This window comes from Fomitopsis serialis (assembly GCF_022376445.1).
Source record: "Fomitopsis serialis strain Sig1Antser10 chromosome Unknown B0H18scaffold_197, whole genome shotgun sequence".
Lineage (NCBI taxonomy): Eukaryota > Fungi > Basidiomycota > Agaricomycetes > Polyporales > Fomitopsidaceae > Fomitopsis > Fomitopsis serialis.
Window position 1 is genome coordinate 10,954 of NW_025955157.1, and position 17,159 is coordinate 28,112.

General features: G+C 53.7%; 2 protein-coding genes across 2 annotated transcripts; one reads left to right on the top strand and one right to left on the bottom strand.

Annotated features, from left to right (window-relative positions):
* Positions 1-2,955: 2,955 nt before the first annotated feature.
* On the bottom strand, positions 2,956-4,013 carry B0H18DRAFT_888606 (uncharacterized protein; the record flags this gene model as incomplete). The annotated part of the gene is made up of 5 exons (XM_048041231.1): positions 2,956-3,111; positions 3,167-3,249; positions 3,299-3,430; positions 3,480-3,578; positions 3,746-4,013. The coding sequence occupies 5 exons, from the start codon at positions 4,011-4,013 to the stop codon at positions 2,956-2,958; spliced, it is 738 nt and encodes a 245-aa protein (XP_047885912.1).
* Positions 4,014-5,138: 1,125 nt separating this feature from the next.
* B0H18DRAFT_888611 (uncharacterized protein) lies at positions 5,139-6,521 on the top strand (the record flags this gene model as incomplete). Its single annotated transcript, XM_048041232.1, has 9 exons — positions 5,139-5,259; positions 5,311-5,327; positions 5,380-5,549; positions 5,615-5,650; positions 5,699-5,975; positions 6,033-6,108; positions 6,168-6,223; positions 6,275-6,361; positions 6,414-6,521. The coding sequence occupies 9 exons, from the start codon at positions 5,139-5,141 to the stop codon at positions 6,519-6,521; spliced, it is 948 nt and encodes a 315-aa protein (XP_047885913.1).
* Between the last annotated feature and the right edge of the window lie 10,638 nt (positions 6,522-17,159).

Genomic DNA, 17,159 nt, shown 5'->3' on the forward strand with positions numbered 1-17,159 from the left:
CGCCAGACGACAGGGCGACTTCTCGGACGACTTGAACTCACGACTGCGCAATGCCATCAGTTGTTGCAGACTGAACCGAGATGGCACTACATACCTTGGTTCCAAGAGGCGGCCGTAGATCGCCAAAAGCTGCGGAGAAACCAGAAATTGAGGCGCACCGACGGTAGCTGGGGTCAATGGTTACACACTAAATACAATGACTATTGTGGATGCCTCCATGAGATATGTGCTCAGGACAACGAGTATCGGAAGGGAGGACCGTTTTTGCTGCCAAAAGACTCTGATTTCCGCTCCAATGCATAGTGCGTGATCATATAAGGAGCAAGTGATGGCGGCACCTAGTCGAAGAGGATTCTCAGAACAACTGCTTTGAGTGCAGATCGTGGTAGTTGGCCACTGCTAACCTGATAGGTATCGAGTCGCGAGTACATAGTCATATACCGCACGAATTACTTGCGTCGACATTTGCTTCCGAAGTGTTGAACCGGGAGACAGTACTCTGTCGCCTACCCGATGTCGCGGTACTACGGGCACGGTATGCAACCTCTCCTAGAGTAGGACAGAACGGACAGCGCGGTCAGCCGCGGGATAGCACGAGTATTTAACACGTTATGCCAACAAGGGGCTGTTCACCGGATGGATTTGGTAGACCTGACACAGCATCACTTGTTCGCTGTACGACTGCGACTCGCTCACGAGTACCACATCATGGAGCCCGCAAGTACCTGCCGAAGACGTATGATCCGTCGGTACTTTAGCTGGAAAGACTAACAATGCAACTCACATTTTCTAGCTGATGCCTGAGTTCGACGGTTCAGATGTTCAATGGACAGATAATCATCGTAATCAGTGAGTTGGACATAACTCTCACAATATTGGCAACGACCGCACCACGAACGATGACAGATCCGGCGCTCTACTCTAGATGCATTCTGGCCACGGATCTCCTTATTCGAAGCCGAGGCGCGCCAGAGCTCATTTTAGCAGCTGGACTAGTCCCCGCCCACGCAAGGCTTTGATGACAAGCGACAAAGGCTCGGAGCAGAAGTTGAACGTTGAACGTTGAAGCCTGAGCTTATGACTTTGACGTCGGCCTGAGGCTGCAGGTTTGTATTAGTTGTGATGACCTTGTGCATGTGTCACGGTTACGATGGATTGGATGAGCGAGGATTCATAGAACATATGCATCACTTCAGAGTGTTGAAGCTTTGATGTTTCATTGTTCGATATGTACGCTCGAGTGGAGGGAGCTTGGGAGGGAAATCCAGTGGCGTCGAACAGAATCTTGCCGCCGGCGCCCACGCCGAGCCTCGACAAGTCCGCCACGGCGTCCTCCTACGCACATTGCCACGATCTACTAGGACAGTGATTCATTCGCCAGTGCTTCTGAGACGGAGGACATCGCCACTGACTCGTACGTTTGCACAGGAACGGCGCGTGCAATTTTGCAGATACAATGGATATTGATGCGCGATACTCTAGAATCTCAGGCTCAGGCTGCCCTCCTTTGACTGGGGACCACACGCTGCCAGATACCGTTGTTCATATGAATACGGCGCGTAAGGTGCTGTGTATATCTTCCCCGCCGACATTCATGGATTAGTAAGCACGTATTGACTGCCTGTCAATTCATAATATCGTGATCTTTGGATCTCAGGCCGAGGCTGTACCAGGTGTCAAGGTAGTGTGCTGCTCAAGCTACTCAAGCTCAAGTCTCAGGCGCATGCTGACCATCTGCGTCGGGATGATTGGACCATTATTCGACCGTAACGATGATTCTTGCGGGCGTGTAGCGTTTGGATCTTGAACTTTGTAACTGTACTGATATATCATCCCTGCCACCGCCTCGGTACGAAACCCGGAACCGTATCTCAGCTTATGATGCACCACTGGCAGTAAGATGGTTTCGAAAAACCCTGAGCTTGTCCCGACCTCAGAACTCGCGACGATTCACCTCCATGCCCTCTTCACAGACGCTATACACATCGGTTCAAAACGGTCGCAAACGCTGAACGTTGACTCGGACGTTTGACCTGAGACAGATTACGGTGGGCCCGGGCTATTCACGGAGCCATTCGTCAATTTAGGTTAACGCTGATTGTGGTACGACATGCAGGCGGCAGCCCAGACGCGCGATAGCGTATGCGTACCTGTGCTTAGCCCTCCCAGGCAGACGCAGACGATTCCTTAAACCTTCATGCCTCAGGATGTCCTTGTCTGATCCTGTGCTGGGACGCGGTTCCTTTGGGGCAACAGGTGAGTGAGCCTCATTGATCGCTGGTTGAACCATGCCTGGGAGACTGCATGCTAGCAGAATGAAGCACCCTTCGATCACATGGAAGGTCTCTCCCAAACATCATTCTGTACCGCGCCTTGCTGAATTGTTGGACACGCTGTTATATAACTAAGATCTGATTCAGCCTGTGACGAGCTGAACTCCGTCTTCCCAGTGATTAATTATTACAATATGCCGGTCGGAGGACAGCCTCTGGCAGATAATAAGGATAAGTATGCTACCATGATACGTGCAAGATGTCGAGCATCATATGTATATCATCTCGACCTCTTCTGACACGAGGACCGTTTGTGGTCCACACCCGGGCCTCCAACTACGAGGCGCACGCAGCTCTGCTTTCTGTATCTTGAGGAAGAGTCTGTACATCAGCCTCGTATCGAACGCCCATGTGATGCTGTGTACAACGTTAGCACGTCAGACCCGCAAGACGAGTCAGATTCGGGTTCGTACACAGGCATGAGAAATGTTCCTGAAGCCTAGAACGAATGAGCCCTCAGGCCTCAGAAAGGAAGCCCGGACTATGTGGGTACGTACACCGACGAAGATACTTGGGAGAAGTTTGGCCATGCGAAGTACTAAGGGTAATCGGGTTACTGCTGTCGCCGAAGGCATCGACGAAGCGTCCACATACCAAATAGCCCCTGAGGTGCAAAGAGAGGTCAACGGCCGATAGACATGGCAAGGCGGAGTTCACGAACCAGGAATGTCACCACGCCGTCGCGCTTGAGACGACTCACGATCTCGACATTCTTCTTGCGTGGTCGATTGAGGGCATTTAACACCGTCAGGACGAAGACATATACATCGTATGCCACCTGAACGATATCAGCAAACCTCTTCAGTCGCCGTTCTGGAGTGTGCCACACTCACCATCCCTGCCCAAGCACCAGACAAAAAGGTGGGCTTTTCCGGAACAACACAAGACTTTAGCTCCGAATTGTATTGCATCTTGCCTGTGGAAGGCTCAGAAGCAATCGGCATAGCGTCCACGGATTCGCTCACCCGAGAGTTGAATCATAGTGACCAGAGTGAATGCTACGGACGCTCCATAACATACGATGAACCCGGCGATGAGCGCATATTTCGCTTGTTTCCTGCTATCCCATAGCGCATATACATGCAGTAAAAGCGCGACTGGCCAAACATTCAATGCGCCTATATCACACATGCTCTGGCGACTCACATTCCTGGCAGCCACTGCTCAGAGTTGAAAAGGTTCCTATAAAGATGACGAAGGCCTCGCATCTGTCTCGATGAGTGACATCCTGTGATCTCAGGATACCTTTGGTCAACTCACGTCTGCCATGCCAAGGTGTTAGCCGTTGTAAGAATGAGACGGAAGAAATACGCACCTTTGAATCCAGGGCAGGGCGTAGATCTCCGAAGGCTTGAGGTGTGATGATGATCGGTAGGTACGCCAGCAGTGAGTTGGCAGAACGCTGAACGTACCGTAGGCAATAATTATAAGGCTGGCTTCCATCAAGTACGTGTTCAGCATGACAATGATCTGAAGGCGAGACCACTGCTGGCGCCAGACCAATTCAATTTCTCTTGCAGCGTTGATTGCGTGGTCATACAAGGAGCAGCTGAGAGCCGCAGCTAGAGAACTACGTGTTAGCGCACTATGCGAGAGTAGCCAAGATTGTGTCCACTGCGTACCTGACAGGTATCGGGTGGCTACCACATACTGCTCGGCACTCAGAAGCACGGACGACATGGGCAAGAATGTCTAGTTGAGCAACCTAGCGGCCTCTATCTGGCAGGAAGTGCGCTTCGGAATCTGACGACTCAGCTGGACTGTCCACAGACGTAGCACGGCGAGAAGACTTCGTTGGGAAGAATGATACGTATACTTATCCAGTGGCAGGTGCCACAGCTCGTACACATGCCAGTGCACACAATCAACATCGTATACACTGAGACTGTCATGGCCGCCATGGATCCGGAGAGCTGTCCAACCATTTGCAATGAGTCCCGGGTTGACCGTGTAGTACAATCGACTGCGGCTCTGCATTGGCAGCCTGCATGAGCTCATGTTGCTGATTCAATTGAAACGTCAGTGGCATTTGGAACATACCATCATGCCACTAGCAGTACTGAGTCGATGATATCCCGGACTCCGTGTCAAGTGCGTCGTCCGAGGAGGCTTGCAGGAGGTCTAGCGCGCGCCACCGGGGCACAGCATGTCTTAAGCGCGCGTGTCGGCCATTCGCTCGAACGTCGACGTCGACGTCGGTGACCAAACGTCGACGCCCGACACTGGACCTGGTTAAACTGAAACGTTTTCAACATTCAGAAACCATCTTCGTAGCTGAGGGCCTTTGCTCCACTTCAAATGCGATCACTGCAGGCTGTACTGCTGATGATCTTTATAGTGCGCGCGTGCAGTCGGATGCAGTGAAGTCCGAACTTCAAGCAAAGTTGGCCAGTGACTGTGCGTACCTTGCAACGTTCGAGGGTCCAAGTGGTCTGCAGCTAACTTCGTGCCCTTTCGCGGCTCCTAACAGGCAGGTCGACAGCTGGTCACCGGTCATCTTCCGAGCTTCCGTGAATGATACAGCGGCGCTGACGGTCTTCTCAATCACATCAGTCATCCATTGTGGCCTGTGCCTCACCGATAGAAGCACAGGCGCAGTGTCACAACGTTTCAGTACTGATTCTAGTATGCAGCTATCTCCGAAGGAGTGCCCTGCACACCCGGGCGCGATGCAACCACACACATCATCTACTTCCCAGAATAGACTTTGATGCACGATGCTTGACAGGCCGAGGCATTCCCCTTGCGGTGCTTGTCTCTTTCCCGTGAACGGTCCTCGCTGAAGGTCCTCTGCTAGGCGCAACGATGGGCACCGTCTTCAGCCTATACCAGCAGTCATTCCCTCCCAAGCCACGGTGGTTGGTAAAGGATATTCCGGACCAAACAGGAAAGGTTGTCCTCATCACAGGAGGCAACACGGGACTAGGTATGGCTTCGTCCCTCAGCCTCAAGTCGTCGCATGACTGACCGAGCGCAGGGCTCGAGACGGCAAAAGTATATCTTCACGATCATACTTACACCCTCTAAGTGCGCTAACCGTTTGCAGGCCCTCATCGCAAAGAACGCGAAGGTCTACATCACGAGCCGGGATGAACAGCGTGGGTCGGACGCGATAGATGAGCTGAAGCGGACGTCAAACAATGCGGAGGTGTTTTTGATTCAGTGTGATCTCTCTGACCTTCGGTCAGTCAAGGCGGCGGCGGAGAACTTCCTCAGGTGAGCTCATCCGTCGTGCATCCGTGCGCCTAGATCGATGGAGCTTGACTGCGGCACATGTACAGCAAAGAGACGCAGCTCCACATACTGTTCAACAATGCGTCAGTCCGGCTGTTCGAACTCGGGTGCAATCGCTGACTCGGATCCAGCGGTATCATGTTTCCCCCGATGAGCGAATTGACGAAGCAAGGACAAGACCTGCAATTCGGGGTGAACGTGATCGGCCACTACTACCTCACCAAACTGCTCCTGCCAGCCATGCTCGCGACGGTGTCCAATGAGACAGGCGGCAAGGCGCGCGTCGTGAATACGAGCTCGTCAGCAATGCTGCTGGCGCCCTCTGGAGGTATCAACTACGACACGCTCGTCGATGGACCCGCGCGACGGAAGTTCGATAACGTCAAGCTGTATCAACAGGCCAAGGCGGTACGCCCCGAGACTTCAGTTGTTTGATTCCGCAGTGATGAAGTGCCCTGTGCGTAGGGCACTGTGATATTCTCTACCGAACTCGCGAGACGTTACGGCGACCGTGGAATCGTGTCGATATCGTTGAATCCTGGTGCGTATATTCCTCGATATCATCCCCACGCACCCTTCATGAGAAGTGAATCTCATCAGGTAATATCCGCACTGGTATCCAACGTTACGTCGTCGGCCTGCAGGCGAAGATTCTGGTAGGATGTAGAGCATATGGCGAAGTAGCACACTGATCGCTCCGTTCGTAGGACTTCGTCCTCTATGACAAGGCGGTCGGAGTGCTCACACAGCTCTTCGCCGGAACAGCCCCGGAGGCCGAAGACTTGAACGGAAAGGTACGTAGTCATTCACATTTCAAACAGACGAGTGTTAGAGATCGTCGCGCAGTATCTCATCCCATTCGCGCGGGTCGGTTCAGCGCGGAAGGATTTGTTGGATGCGTCCGCTGGGGTGAAGCTATGGGACTGGCTCGAGGCACAGACACAGGGAGTATGATACGATGGGTGCGTGCAAGTGGTGTTTAAGCTTGTATGTGTTTCGCAGAGATGTCGGATCTTTGACGAGTATTACCTCCAATGAACGCTGAGGCGATTGTCGTGACAGTACAATAAAAGATCTGAACGTGAAAAACAAACTTAACATATCCTCTACTAAACCACCCTCTCGCGGACTTCCAACATGAAAGGACCGTCCATGAATGGCGCGAATGCATCCACGGATTTCCTCACCCCGGGGTGAACAGGAATGAAATCGAAGTCACAGATCAGTCCTGCAAAGATGGCTGTGAACTCGTATGTCGAGAGTTGCATAGCGGGGCTGAATTTGGATCAAGCGTAAGTGTTCTGTCGCGACTCCAGTATGGGTTGACGCACCATGCCCTCGGCCCGCTTCCGAAGCTGTGGAAGCGGGGAGTGTCAGGTTTCAGGAAGTGACCGTCATCGCTAAGATGGCGACGCGGATTGAACTCCTTCGCATCGGGGCCCCATATCTATTTTGCCGAACGGTCAGTGAAGCGAAAACCGAACAGGTTGCTAGAAAGACCGACATCCTCATTACGCATCATCGCCATGTCTGACCAAAGCAGGAAGTCGCCCTTGTTCACCTTCACCGCAGGTAAGCCCTTCTCGGGGATCGCAGGCAGTACGTCGTCTTCTGTAGCGACACGCGCATTCTTGGGCAAGCCGGGCCAAAGGCGGAGCGTCTCGAAAAAAACGGCCAGGTGGACTGGGTAGTTCTGAACGTCTGCTTCAGTCGTCATTGTGATGAAACACATTACAAAGACGGACCTGCAGCTCGCCGAATGTCATGATGCCATCTGCACCTTTAGGTGGCCGCGAAGCCAGTTCTTCCCTCATGAGGGTAATCCAGCCCGGACTGCGTGTCAGTTCGTACAGCGCCCACAGAATGGCGTTCTGCGTGCTGTCTCGTCCGGCGAAGAATAAGGTCATCAGCGTGTCGCGTGTCGAAGATAGGTCTTGCTCTCCCGTGCTTGCCAGCAATGCGGTGAGGTAATCGGTACTCTCTTCCGCATTGAAGCCTCCGGAACTAGAGTGGTCGCGGATGAGGTCGTCCACGATGGCGGATAATCGAGCCTTTGCTGCGTTGAAGCGATTCCGCGTACCGTCAAACTATCTCTAAAGATGAGCCTCGTCATCCTGAAGGGGTAAGGCAACGCACCCGTTCGGTCAATCTCCATGCCGGGTTGAATAATCGGCTGAAGAAAGATCAGCGGTGACACAGCTGGTTTGAGCAAACGACTGACTCGGCTGTGATCACGCTCAGAGTGCTGAGCGTGTCCGACAGGACGTTGGTCTGCTTCAAACATGAGAGCTCGGTGGTGAGCATGTCTGTTGGCATATCGAACGCCATCTTGCAGAAGATACTCAAAGCCAGTCGTCCGGAGAGATCTTCGTATCGTGCGGTATTTAATGGACTGTATGCGGTCAATATCGACCCAGAAGCGCACCCTTCCAATCAATCGCCACATTCTGGAGGCTTGCCGTTCTCAATAAACTTCTGACCGTCGGAACTATCTAATCCATGCGATGAACTGAGAGGCGAATGAGGTTAAGGCGCGAATACCCTCGTACCTCGCACATAGCCTTCGAAGCGTGAGTGTTGACTGCTTTTGCGCCAAATATGGGTCTGGAAGAAAGGTACACATCAGCCGAAGTCGACGTCGCGACTGAACATTCGAGCTGACGATGGACTTGAGAGAGTACGACACTCACTGCATTATTCTGCGGGCATACTTCCAGGCTGGCCCATCGGTGGATATGGGCGTAGTTGATCCAGGAAATTGACTGAACACGTCTCGCACAACCTCGCCCTTAGCGTATATGGTAGTGTCGCCTAGCATTATTGAGACGCAGCAAAACACAGAATAGCTGAGCAGACATACCCTTCCTCATGTGCTCCAGCCATTCCGGCCTATTGATGACGATGTTGCGGCCCCAGTTCGGGAGCGTGAACGTAAACAGTGGGCCGTACGTCGCTTCCATGTTGTCCAAGAACCTGAGCATGCCATTGCGATTCTGAAAGACGAGTAGCATGTTCCCCAACAGTGGCAAGCCTCGCGGGCCTGGCAGGTCGGGTCTGTCCACAGTGCCAATGCATCTGTTAGGATAGTTGTATGCGAGGAGAGCAACAACCGCCAACAGCGCCGCGAGACACGCAGAGAGGTCGAGCAGAGAGATCATTGTTCACAACTGTGTGCTCCCTGGGGAGTGGGGGGAGGACGCGTACGACGAATTCGCACTGCGCAGGGGAAGTACTAGGAAATGTGATTTGACCCCGTCAGTGCATCAGCGCAGGTGCCTGCCGTCGACATGCGGTTGAACGCTGTCGTAGTACACAAGCGCACCCGCGAGTTAGCGTTCACTAAAACCGACGGAGTGGTAAGTTACATCATTTGTTATTCATATTATCGAAGACGTTGACGAACCATAATTGACGGCCCGCGGCTGTATTAGGTTTGACATGCCACATATTCAATTATCACGCGGCGAAGCACTTGGAACCGCACAGATGTGCATCCGGGCAGGGGATATGGCCTGCCTCCGACGGCGTGTGCTCGGAGTCATCAACGTATCATTGTTGTGACACTTGTGAAACATGAACATAATCACACTCCATATCATCACGATTCTGCGTTCAGACAACAGCTTCCCTGTCCATGGCGGCCGAGATACAATATATCATCTGCGGTTAGGAAGGTAAAGTTATATATGTAGTCAACACGAAGGATGCCTCAACTCACTACGATCGGTCTCTCTACTAGTAGTTCCTACACGAGATGCAGCACACTGTCTGAGGTGATGTCCTATACGCTGGCGTGATGCTGCACTAGGAACGGGAACCCCTGGGCAAAACAGAGCCAGAGCTACGAACAAGGTGTCAGTTCCTCATCTCCGTCGTAACGTAACACATGCACGCACGTTGTAGATAATGTAAGACCGGCGGTCGGCGGCCGGCGAGCGCAAGAAATGGAACCGCCACCCAAGATAGCTCGCAAGCCCGGTCAGCACAATGGCTTGCAGGGCTGTGGCGCCCCATATCACGCAGATTGCTATGGACCATGCGGGAAGGGCGACGGCCATCGAGACGCGGCTCGCGTACGGGTAAACGATAGGCAGAGTCTTGCGTTTGCTCAACCGGTCTCCAGCTATGTCCTCGAAGTCCTGCGCGTGTATCGTGGTCAGGACGATGAGCGCCGCATTGACGTGCGTAGCGACAGTTGTAGAACCGAGGTGGCATGTGCGAGGTCCTTGAATTCGCTTGAGTATGAATTGAGGAAAGCCAAAGCAGACTCACCACACGCAACATACGTTGCCCCGGCATTGAATGCGGCATATCCCAAGGCACAGCACAAATTACGCGTTATCCAGTGTGAATCCAGTGCGAGTTCGTTGTTCACCCAAATCCCAAGCGCGAGCGCGAGACCGGGGTATCCGACATGATATCCCAACGATATCGCAAGACAGAGGGGAAGCAGTGCCCAACGCAATTTCCGTGCAGCGAGAAGCGAAACACGATGAGCGGGGATCGGCCTCCACGGCTTGTTCCTCACATCCTCCTCGACACTGTCCGGCAAACTTTGGTTGGACACGCAAAATTGCAGTAGGTTAAGCCACACCCAGGCGATGGTGTGCAGTAGGCGAGCGAATCCTGTACTTGGCGCGGAGAGGCAGCCAAAAACCGTCTGTACGAATTTCAGTCAGAGCAGGCTACCTGAATAGATACTGATGAGTCAAACTCACAATTGGTATCAATATGGTCTTGATGTCTGATTTGGTGAAGAGGAAGAGATTCTCTACGAACGCGAAAGGTTCGAAGGCCATGTCGTCAGATCAGTATGGGCTCCGATGGTCAGTCCCGGCTGCAGGTCTGGCCGCCTTAACAAACGCAGGGTTGGCGCGTGTAAAACGGTCCCGTCGGAGCTCCTCTGATATGGTTGCGAACCAGTGAGATGTGAGACGTGCCGCACCAGTAACCAGATGTAAGAATGGACAAGCAACTGAGACGTCCTGTCACGAACGAGCCTGAAGCACTTTACCTGCTTGGTCCACTGTCGGGCGGGTCGGAGATGAGGCTGACGAAGCCTATCCACCGTCGAGAGAAGCTGGCATATGCTCACTTGTTCATGCATGCGGTACGCTGCCGTTCGGCCACAAGCTTCAAGACGGCGTGGGTTGCGACTGCTACCGCCATCCTTCGGTGCGAATGTCTGCCACTAGGCTACCGAGGTAACACTGTCGAATTGCCCACTACTCGCTGACATAGTACGTGGGCTTGTAGACGCACCCACTCCGAGGGCCTGAGGCTCTATGTCTCGGACTGACAACTCGTCTATACCAATCCAAGCATCGCACCAGCCACTATCACGGTGTTCCTGGGTTGACATGCTGTAATTAGATTGGCACAATCGTTGCTGGCGCCCGCGCCGACTCGTATCTCTTGCCATTGCGTGCGGTGGTAGCCTGAGACTTGAACTTCTGACGGATGAGCGCGTACTGAGCAAACCTAAAGATCGCTCACGATTGGTATCCGGGCGCGTGCCTGCAGCTGTCACAGATACAGCCATGTGCGTGTAGGACGCCGCAGAACAGACTTGAAATAGACCTTCATCGACATCGCGCGTCGAGTCTCGACGAAGAGCGACGTCGCAGGGAGTCTGAGGGACGTCGACTCGGACACCAAACGACACCGACTCGGATAAAATCGGAGCGCGACTCGCTACATACCCATCAATGGAAACTGGTGATTTTTTTTTTTTTTTTTTTTTGGAGGGCTGTGACGGTCTTAGGCACCGACCAATTGGGTCGGCCCAGTCAACCAGCCGGCAAGCGGGTTCCCCCGCTGTGCTATCCAGGGCGAAATGCGGTTTACGCACGGCCGGTCAAGGCCAGTGTGGGGCTCGTTTACCCGGGATCCCAAAGGGGAATTCCCGTTGCAATACCCACTAAAACCCGAGAGTTTATCCAGTCATCTGTTAGTTTGTCCTCGTTCTCGAGTGTACCACGCCATGTCGTCAGTACGACATCTTGTTTTAGGGCGTTGCGTCCGAAACGTTTGTGAGTCATTGCTCTGTCCATTGTCAGCCTGGAGTTGACGGAGTGAGCCCATTTGTTCTGAACGGACCGGGCGGTGTGCTCCCAGCCGTCGAGATCGCTGTGGCCAATAGTCCGCTCGCATCTCAGCTTCCATATTAGGTAGGCGGACTCGGTGCCTAGGATGCGCCATAGGCGTGTCGCGCCGGTATCCTCCTTCTCGCATAGCTGTTCAGGCCATGATCGCAGACCGATTCCCAGGATCTCCTGTAGTTCAGGCTGTTGCCATCTCCCACCCTTACGTGTCCATAGGTCTTTCATTAGGGACCATACTTCCTCTTGACCCGTCGCTGTACATTCAAATAGGATGTGCTCTATGGAGTCTTGTTGGCCACACCACGCGCAGTGAGCGCGGTCTTCGTATCCAGGTATGTTTATCCAATATTCCCCGCATCTTAGGGCTCCGTGTGTCGTTTTCCATAGGAAGTCAGTGATCGGTCTCCGGACATCTGGGTGCGTTTGTGACCACCAAATGTCCGATTGGTTAACGGTGCGGCGGTGGACGTCGTTAAAGTACAAGACAATCCTGTCGAGGATCTTGGTGGTGCGCTGTCTTTGGGGTAGTGACTTCCGTTGGGATATGCCTTTGTAGGCTAAAGACTGTGTCAGGCGTGATAGGCGGGCACCAGAGAGGTGGAAGTTCGTCGCGATCACTGGGACGACTGGTCTCCGGGGCCCATGCTGGTTTATATGCTTCGCGGCTATCTTCGCCTTCTTGAGGTCGTCGGTTTCACCTCCCAGGGCGGCCATCCGTATTGTGGTGACCGCGCATCGCCGGCGGAGGCAGTTCACGAGGGCCTGTAGGTGCGTGGCGTTCGGGACATCTATCCACCCTTTATCTTCCCAGCTACTTAACTTTTCTAGTAGGGCAGTCCTGAGAAAGCTGGTCGTCACTATTAGGTGCAGTGGGGCATCCCAGGGCACGGTTTCCGCCGCGTATAGTGCAGCCATGATGCCACCCAGGGCGTCGCCGGGGTTTCGTTCGGTGTGCGATTGTCCAACAAGGGCGTTCCGTTGATCACCATCTCCAAAGTAGGCGAAGCCTATGTTTATACGTCTCGCTTTTTGCGCTTTGGACGCGATCTCCTTCGTGTTTAGGATGATGACAGCCGTTGCTTCGTCAATGACCTGGTGGCCGGGCCGGGCGCGGATCGCCGGTGGGGCGTCGTGGACTTGAGGGTGCACGAAGGCTCGGAAGGCTTCGGAGACTTTGCCCCTCGACGTGACCGTTGGGTCGAATACCACGTCTTCATCCGTCTGAAGGGCGGCTGTGTTGTGGTCTTTTCGGCGGCGTGTTAGGGATAGTCCGTCCTGGGGTGCTGTGAAGTCGGGGTGCCATTTTGGGCGGATCTGGTCGAGAAGTTTCTGTCCTGCTGCGCGGCAGGCTTCGGGGTTCCTACAGCCACTCATCCTGGCGTTCATGCAGTCGTCGCACATGCATGGTTCACTAGCGGGGACACCGGGCGGTCTTTGGTGATCTAGTAGTCTCACTACATCGGTGAGTCGTACTATGCCGTGGGTCAGCCTCAGGCAGTCACTCAGTCCGGTGTTGTTTAGTCTCCTTAGAGTTGACATGGCGCCTAGATGGTACCAGACCGGGAGCTGCTTTTTGAGATCACCGTTTAGGCGGATTGCCGCGAAGCTGACATCGTGCTTCTTGGCGGTCTTCAGGATAGACCGGATCTGTTTCGATAGTCTCGACCTCCCGGATATTGCCGGCTTCCAGCTCTGGAGGAAGCTGTTAATTTGAGCCTCTGGCCTGATTGCTCCGGCGTCCTTTGTGACATGGTGGCTTAGGATGGCGTCCAGAACATACGCCCATTTTGGTCGGTCTTTGGACAGGTCGAGGTATTTTGCGATCCAGGTGAGTTCGATTGCTTCGTTTCTCGCGGCGATGTCTAGGAGGCCGATTCCACCTTCCGCGCGTGGTTTGTGTAAGATTTCGAGGCTTATCAGGGGTTTGGAGTCGTCCCATATGAAGTTGCGGATCATCATGGTGATTTCAGTCACAATGGATGCCGGCATACCTTGGACTTTGGCCAGGTACTGAGACATGCCTCCAGGACCCATTTGTACGATATGTCTCTTGCCTTGGAGGGACGGGTGGCATTTGCCCCATCGTTTCAGGAAGAGACGGATTTTGTTGAGGACAGGTGTCCAGACCGCAATGTCGTCCACCTTGTTCCCAACCCAGGCACCTAGGATCCTTACTGCTTCCCCGTCTTTAGCGATGTGGATGTCTGCAGGTATGCACTCGTCGCTCATTGCGGGGTTGATCTGGCGGGTGGTCCAAACGGCTTCTCGGTATTGTTCACTTCCGATGGGTATGACCTCCGTTTTGTGTCTGTTGAACTTTGCCCTGGAGGCGGCGCACCACGTGTTGAGTACGCACCAGAGCTGAGACCACTTATCATGTTTGGACAGGAAGGTTGACGTGTCGTCTGCGAACAGGGAGGCCACCAGTCGGTCAGCAAGACCTGGTATCGTGATGCCTCGAAGGCTCGATTTGCGGAGCATGCAGGCCAGGGGTTCGATGGCTATATCGAAAAGAAGGCATGAAAGGGGGTCGCCCTGCCGGACTCCTCGTATTACCACGAAGAATCCGCTCACTTCGCCGTTGAGGATTACGACTGTCGTGGCACCTTTATACAGGTTTTGTATTCGTTTTATAAACTCTGGGGGGAACCCGCACGCCTCTAATACTCTCCAAAGGTACGCATGGTCTATTTTATCGTACACTTTTTCCTGGTCCAGGGCTATAATGACCCCGTCTTCCTCCAGAGCTTCGGCGTACTCTACAGTGGATTTGCAGAGCTGGGTCTGATCTTCAATGTGTCTCCCTGGTACAAAGCCCGCTTGGTCAATGTGTATGATTGATTGCGCGACTTTGCCGAGGCGAGTGGCGAGTATCCGGGTGTATAGCTTATAGTCCGAATTGAGGAGCGTTATAGGTCTGTAATTTGCAATTTCCCTCTTATCCCCTTTCTTGTGTAGGGGGCACATCCATCCTTCCGCAAATTTGGAGCCGGGGGGCGGTCCGTGTGCCTCGAACTCAGAGTATGCTTGTCTGAGCATGCGGAGGGCATCAAATGAGGGTGCGTTTTCGTCCAGCCGACACCTGCGCGTGTGTTCCTGGTGCAGCGCCTTCCAGAATTCGTATGGTATTCCGTCAAGGCCCGCGGCGCGGCCTGTACCGGACTTCTCTAAAGCTTCCATAACTTCGTCCTCGGTGATTGCGTCGATGAGGGATTGTTGCTGGGAGACGTTCAGCTTCTCTGCTACGGCGTCGAGGACGGTGCGTGTTGCCCTTTCGGACCCTTCAAGGTCGTCCTGTGCATCGCCCGATTGTAGCGCGTTGTGGTAGTTTCTCGCGATTTCCGCCATCTTGTCTGATCGCTTCTCGTAAATTGGGGGGTCCGACTCAGGGATCCGGAGGGCATATAGTACGTCTCTTGGCTTCCTTTCTTTGTTTATATTCGACCAGTACTTACTAGGTCTTTCTGCATTCAGGGCGTACCTAGCCGAGGTTGCTTCCCTTGTCCCCGTGTAGCGGCGACGATGTAGGTCTGTTAGTTCATCTTGTAGCCGACCCGCGCGACTTCTCATCTCTTCGCTGGTGTCGAAGTTGGGGTGTTGTTGGAGGTTCTTGATGTCCTCTGTTTTCCTTTTGATGGCCGCAGCCATCTTAGGGATCTTACTTCTCAGTCTGGTGCGCGCGGCGTCTGTAATGCGCGTTTTGAATCGTTGTAGGACGGACAGCGGGTTCAAAGGGTCGGGATCGGATTCATCATCGGTTGCGGTTGACCTTTCGTTCATTGCGGCAATGCCGATCTTAACCGCTTCTTTTAGGAAATCTTGGTCACGAATGATGTTCAGCGGCATTGTCCAACGCCCTTTTCCGGTGAACGGTGCATTCTCGGAGCTCATCTGGATGGAAACCATTTTGTGGTCGGTTGGTATTGCTGTTATTTCTATGGACCAGTTTATCGCTGATCGAGATATTTCTTGCGTTGTGTAGATTCTATCGAGTCGGGATAGTGAGAGGGCGCCGCGTTGTGGGAACGAGTATTGTTTCGTGGTCGGGTTTGCTAATCGCCACCCGTCCGCCAGGTTTAGAGTTCTGGATAGGTCTCGAAGGGCTTGGATTGCAGGTTGGTTGTCTTCCCTCATCGGGATCCGGTCCACCGCTTCCTCTGTTACATTGAAGTCTCCCAGCATGACGTCGGGGTGCGGGATGTTTGGCCGGTTCAGTGAGGACGCGAGGGTCGTCCAGAATCTAGCGTTTTCCGACATGTCATTCGGTGCGTAAACGTTCAGAATAGATATGTAGCGGTCTTGGTGCCAGCGCGTTTTAAGTAAGATCGCTCTTCCTGGGATTAGCTCGTGTATAGTAGTGTTCGCTGTGTCGACGATTTCCCTGTTAAGAACAAAGGCGACCCCTTGGGCCGTTGTTGCCCGTTCAGCCGCCGAGTTTATGATGTGTAAGCGTCTCCCGTATAGTCTGTGCAGGTTCGATATCCACTCCTCATCTAGGTGAGTCTCTTGTAGGGCGATGATGCCGATCTTTCCTTCTCGCATCGTGTAGTTCAGGGCATTCCACTTGTTTCTTGGACCAGCACTTATGTCTCCTCTGCCGCAAATGTTAAGAGAGCATAAGGTCATCGACGGTTTGGTTTTACGACCTTTGTGCGTACGTGGGGTCTGGGTGCCCTCTGGGATGTCCTGTGTGTGAGCATCGTGATGTGAATTCCGGCCGTCGGTCGATGCGTCTCCTTCATGATGGATGCCGACAGTCGCCCTGCCTCCGATTTCCTCGACCTGGTCACTGGGATCTGCATGGGCAGGAGGCGTGCTGCGCCCTCTCGGGTCGAGGAGATTGGTGCCATTGCCAGTGTATCGAACCGTGTGTGTGTTTTCGAGTTGGTTTGTAGCCGTTGAGTTCAGGCCTCCCGCTACAACGATCCACGGGAGGAGTAAGCCGCTCCTGGACTTCTCAGGTGACATGCTAGGACGCAGGGTAGTACTGCGGCGGTCGCTTGAGTCTCTCGACCGGGCAAGTCTATGAGTGCCCGCGCTGGGGGAGAAATGAGGATACATCAACGACTGCTTTCCTGTCCCGCAGTGCGGCCAGTATATTTGGGCGAGTCGAGATGGTGCATCCTCTCGTTAGTCTGGGGCCGAGATTGTTACGCAAAAGGAAGGTCAAGCAGACAAGCAGGGGTCAGTGAAGTGTCGATCATGATATTCGTCTATACTATCCATGTACAATCATCAAGACTACGTGGCAGCGTTAGGCAAGCGGGGACATGGGATCAGGTGCGGCATACGGAGGGAGGGTCGGAGGGATCATGTATTCAGTAATTAGTATCCACGTCCCTGGCCGCGAGAGAAACCGCCGCCTCTTCCGCCACGGTCGCCGCCTCCGCCACCACGGCCGCGCGACGCGTTGCTCGGGCCAGCCACCTGGTTCTGCTGCGTTGCGTGGGGCGCGGAGGTGGTTGGGATGGAGGGAGGTCCGTGCCAC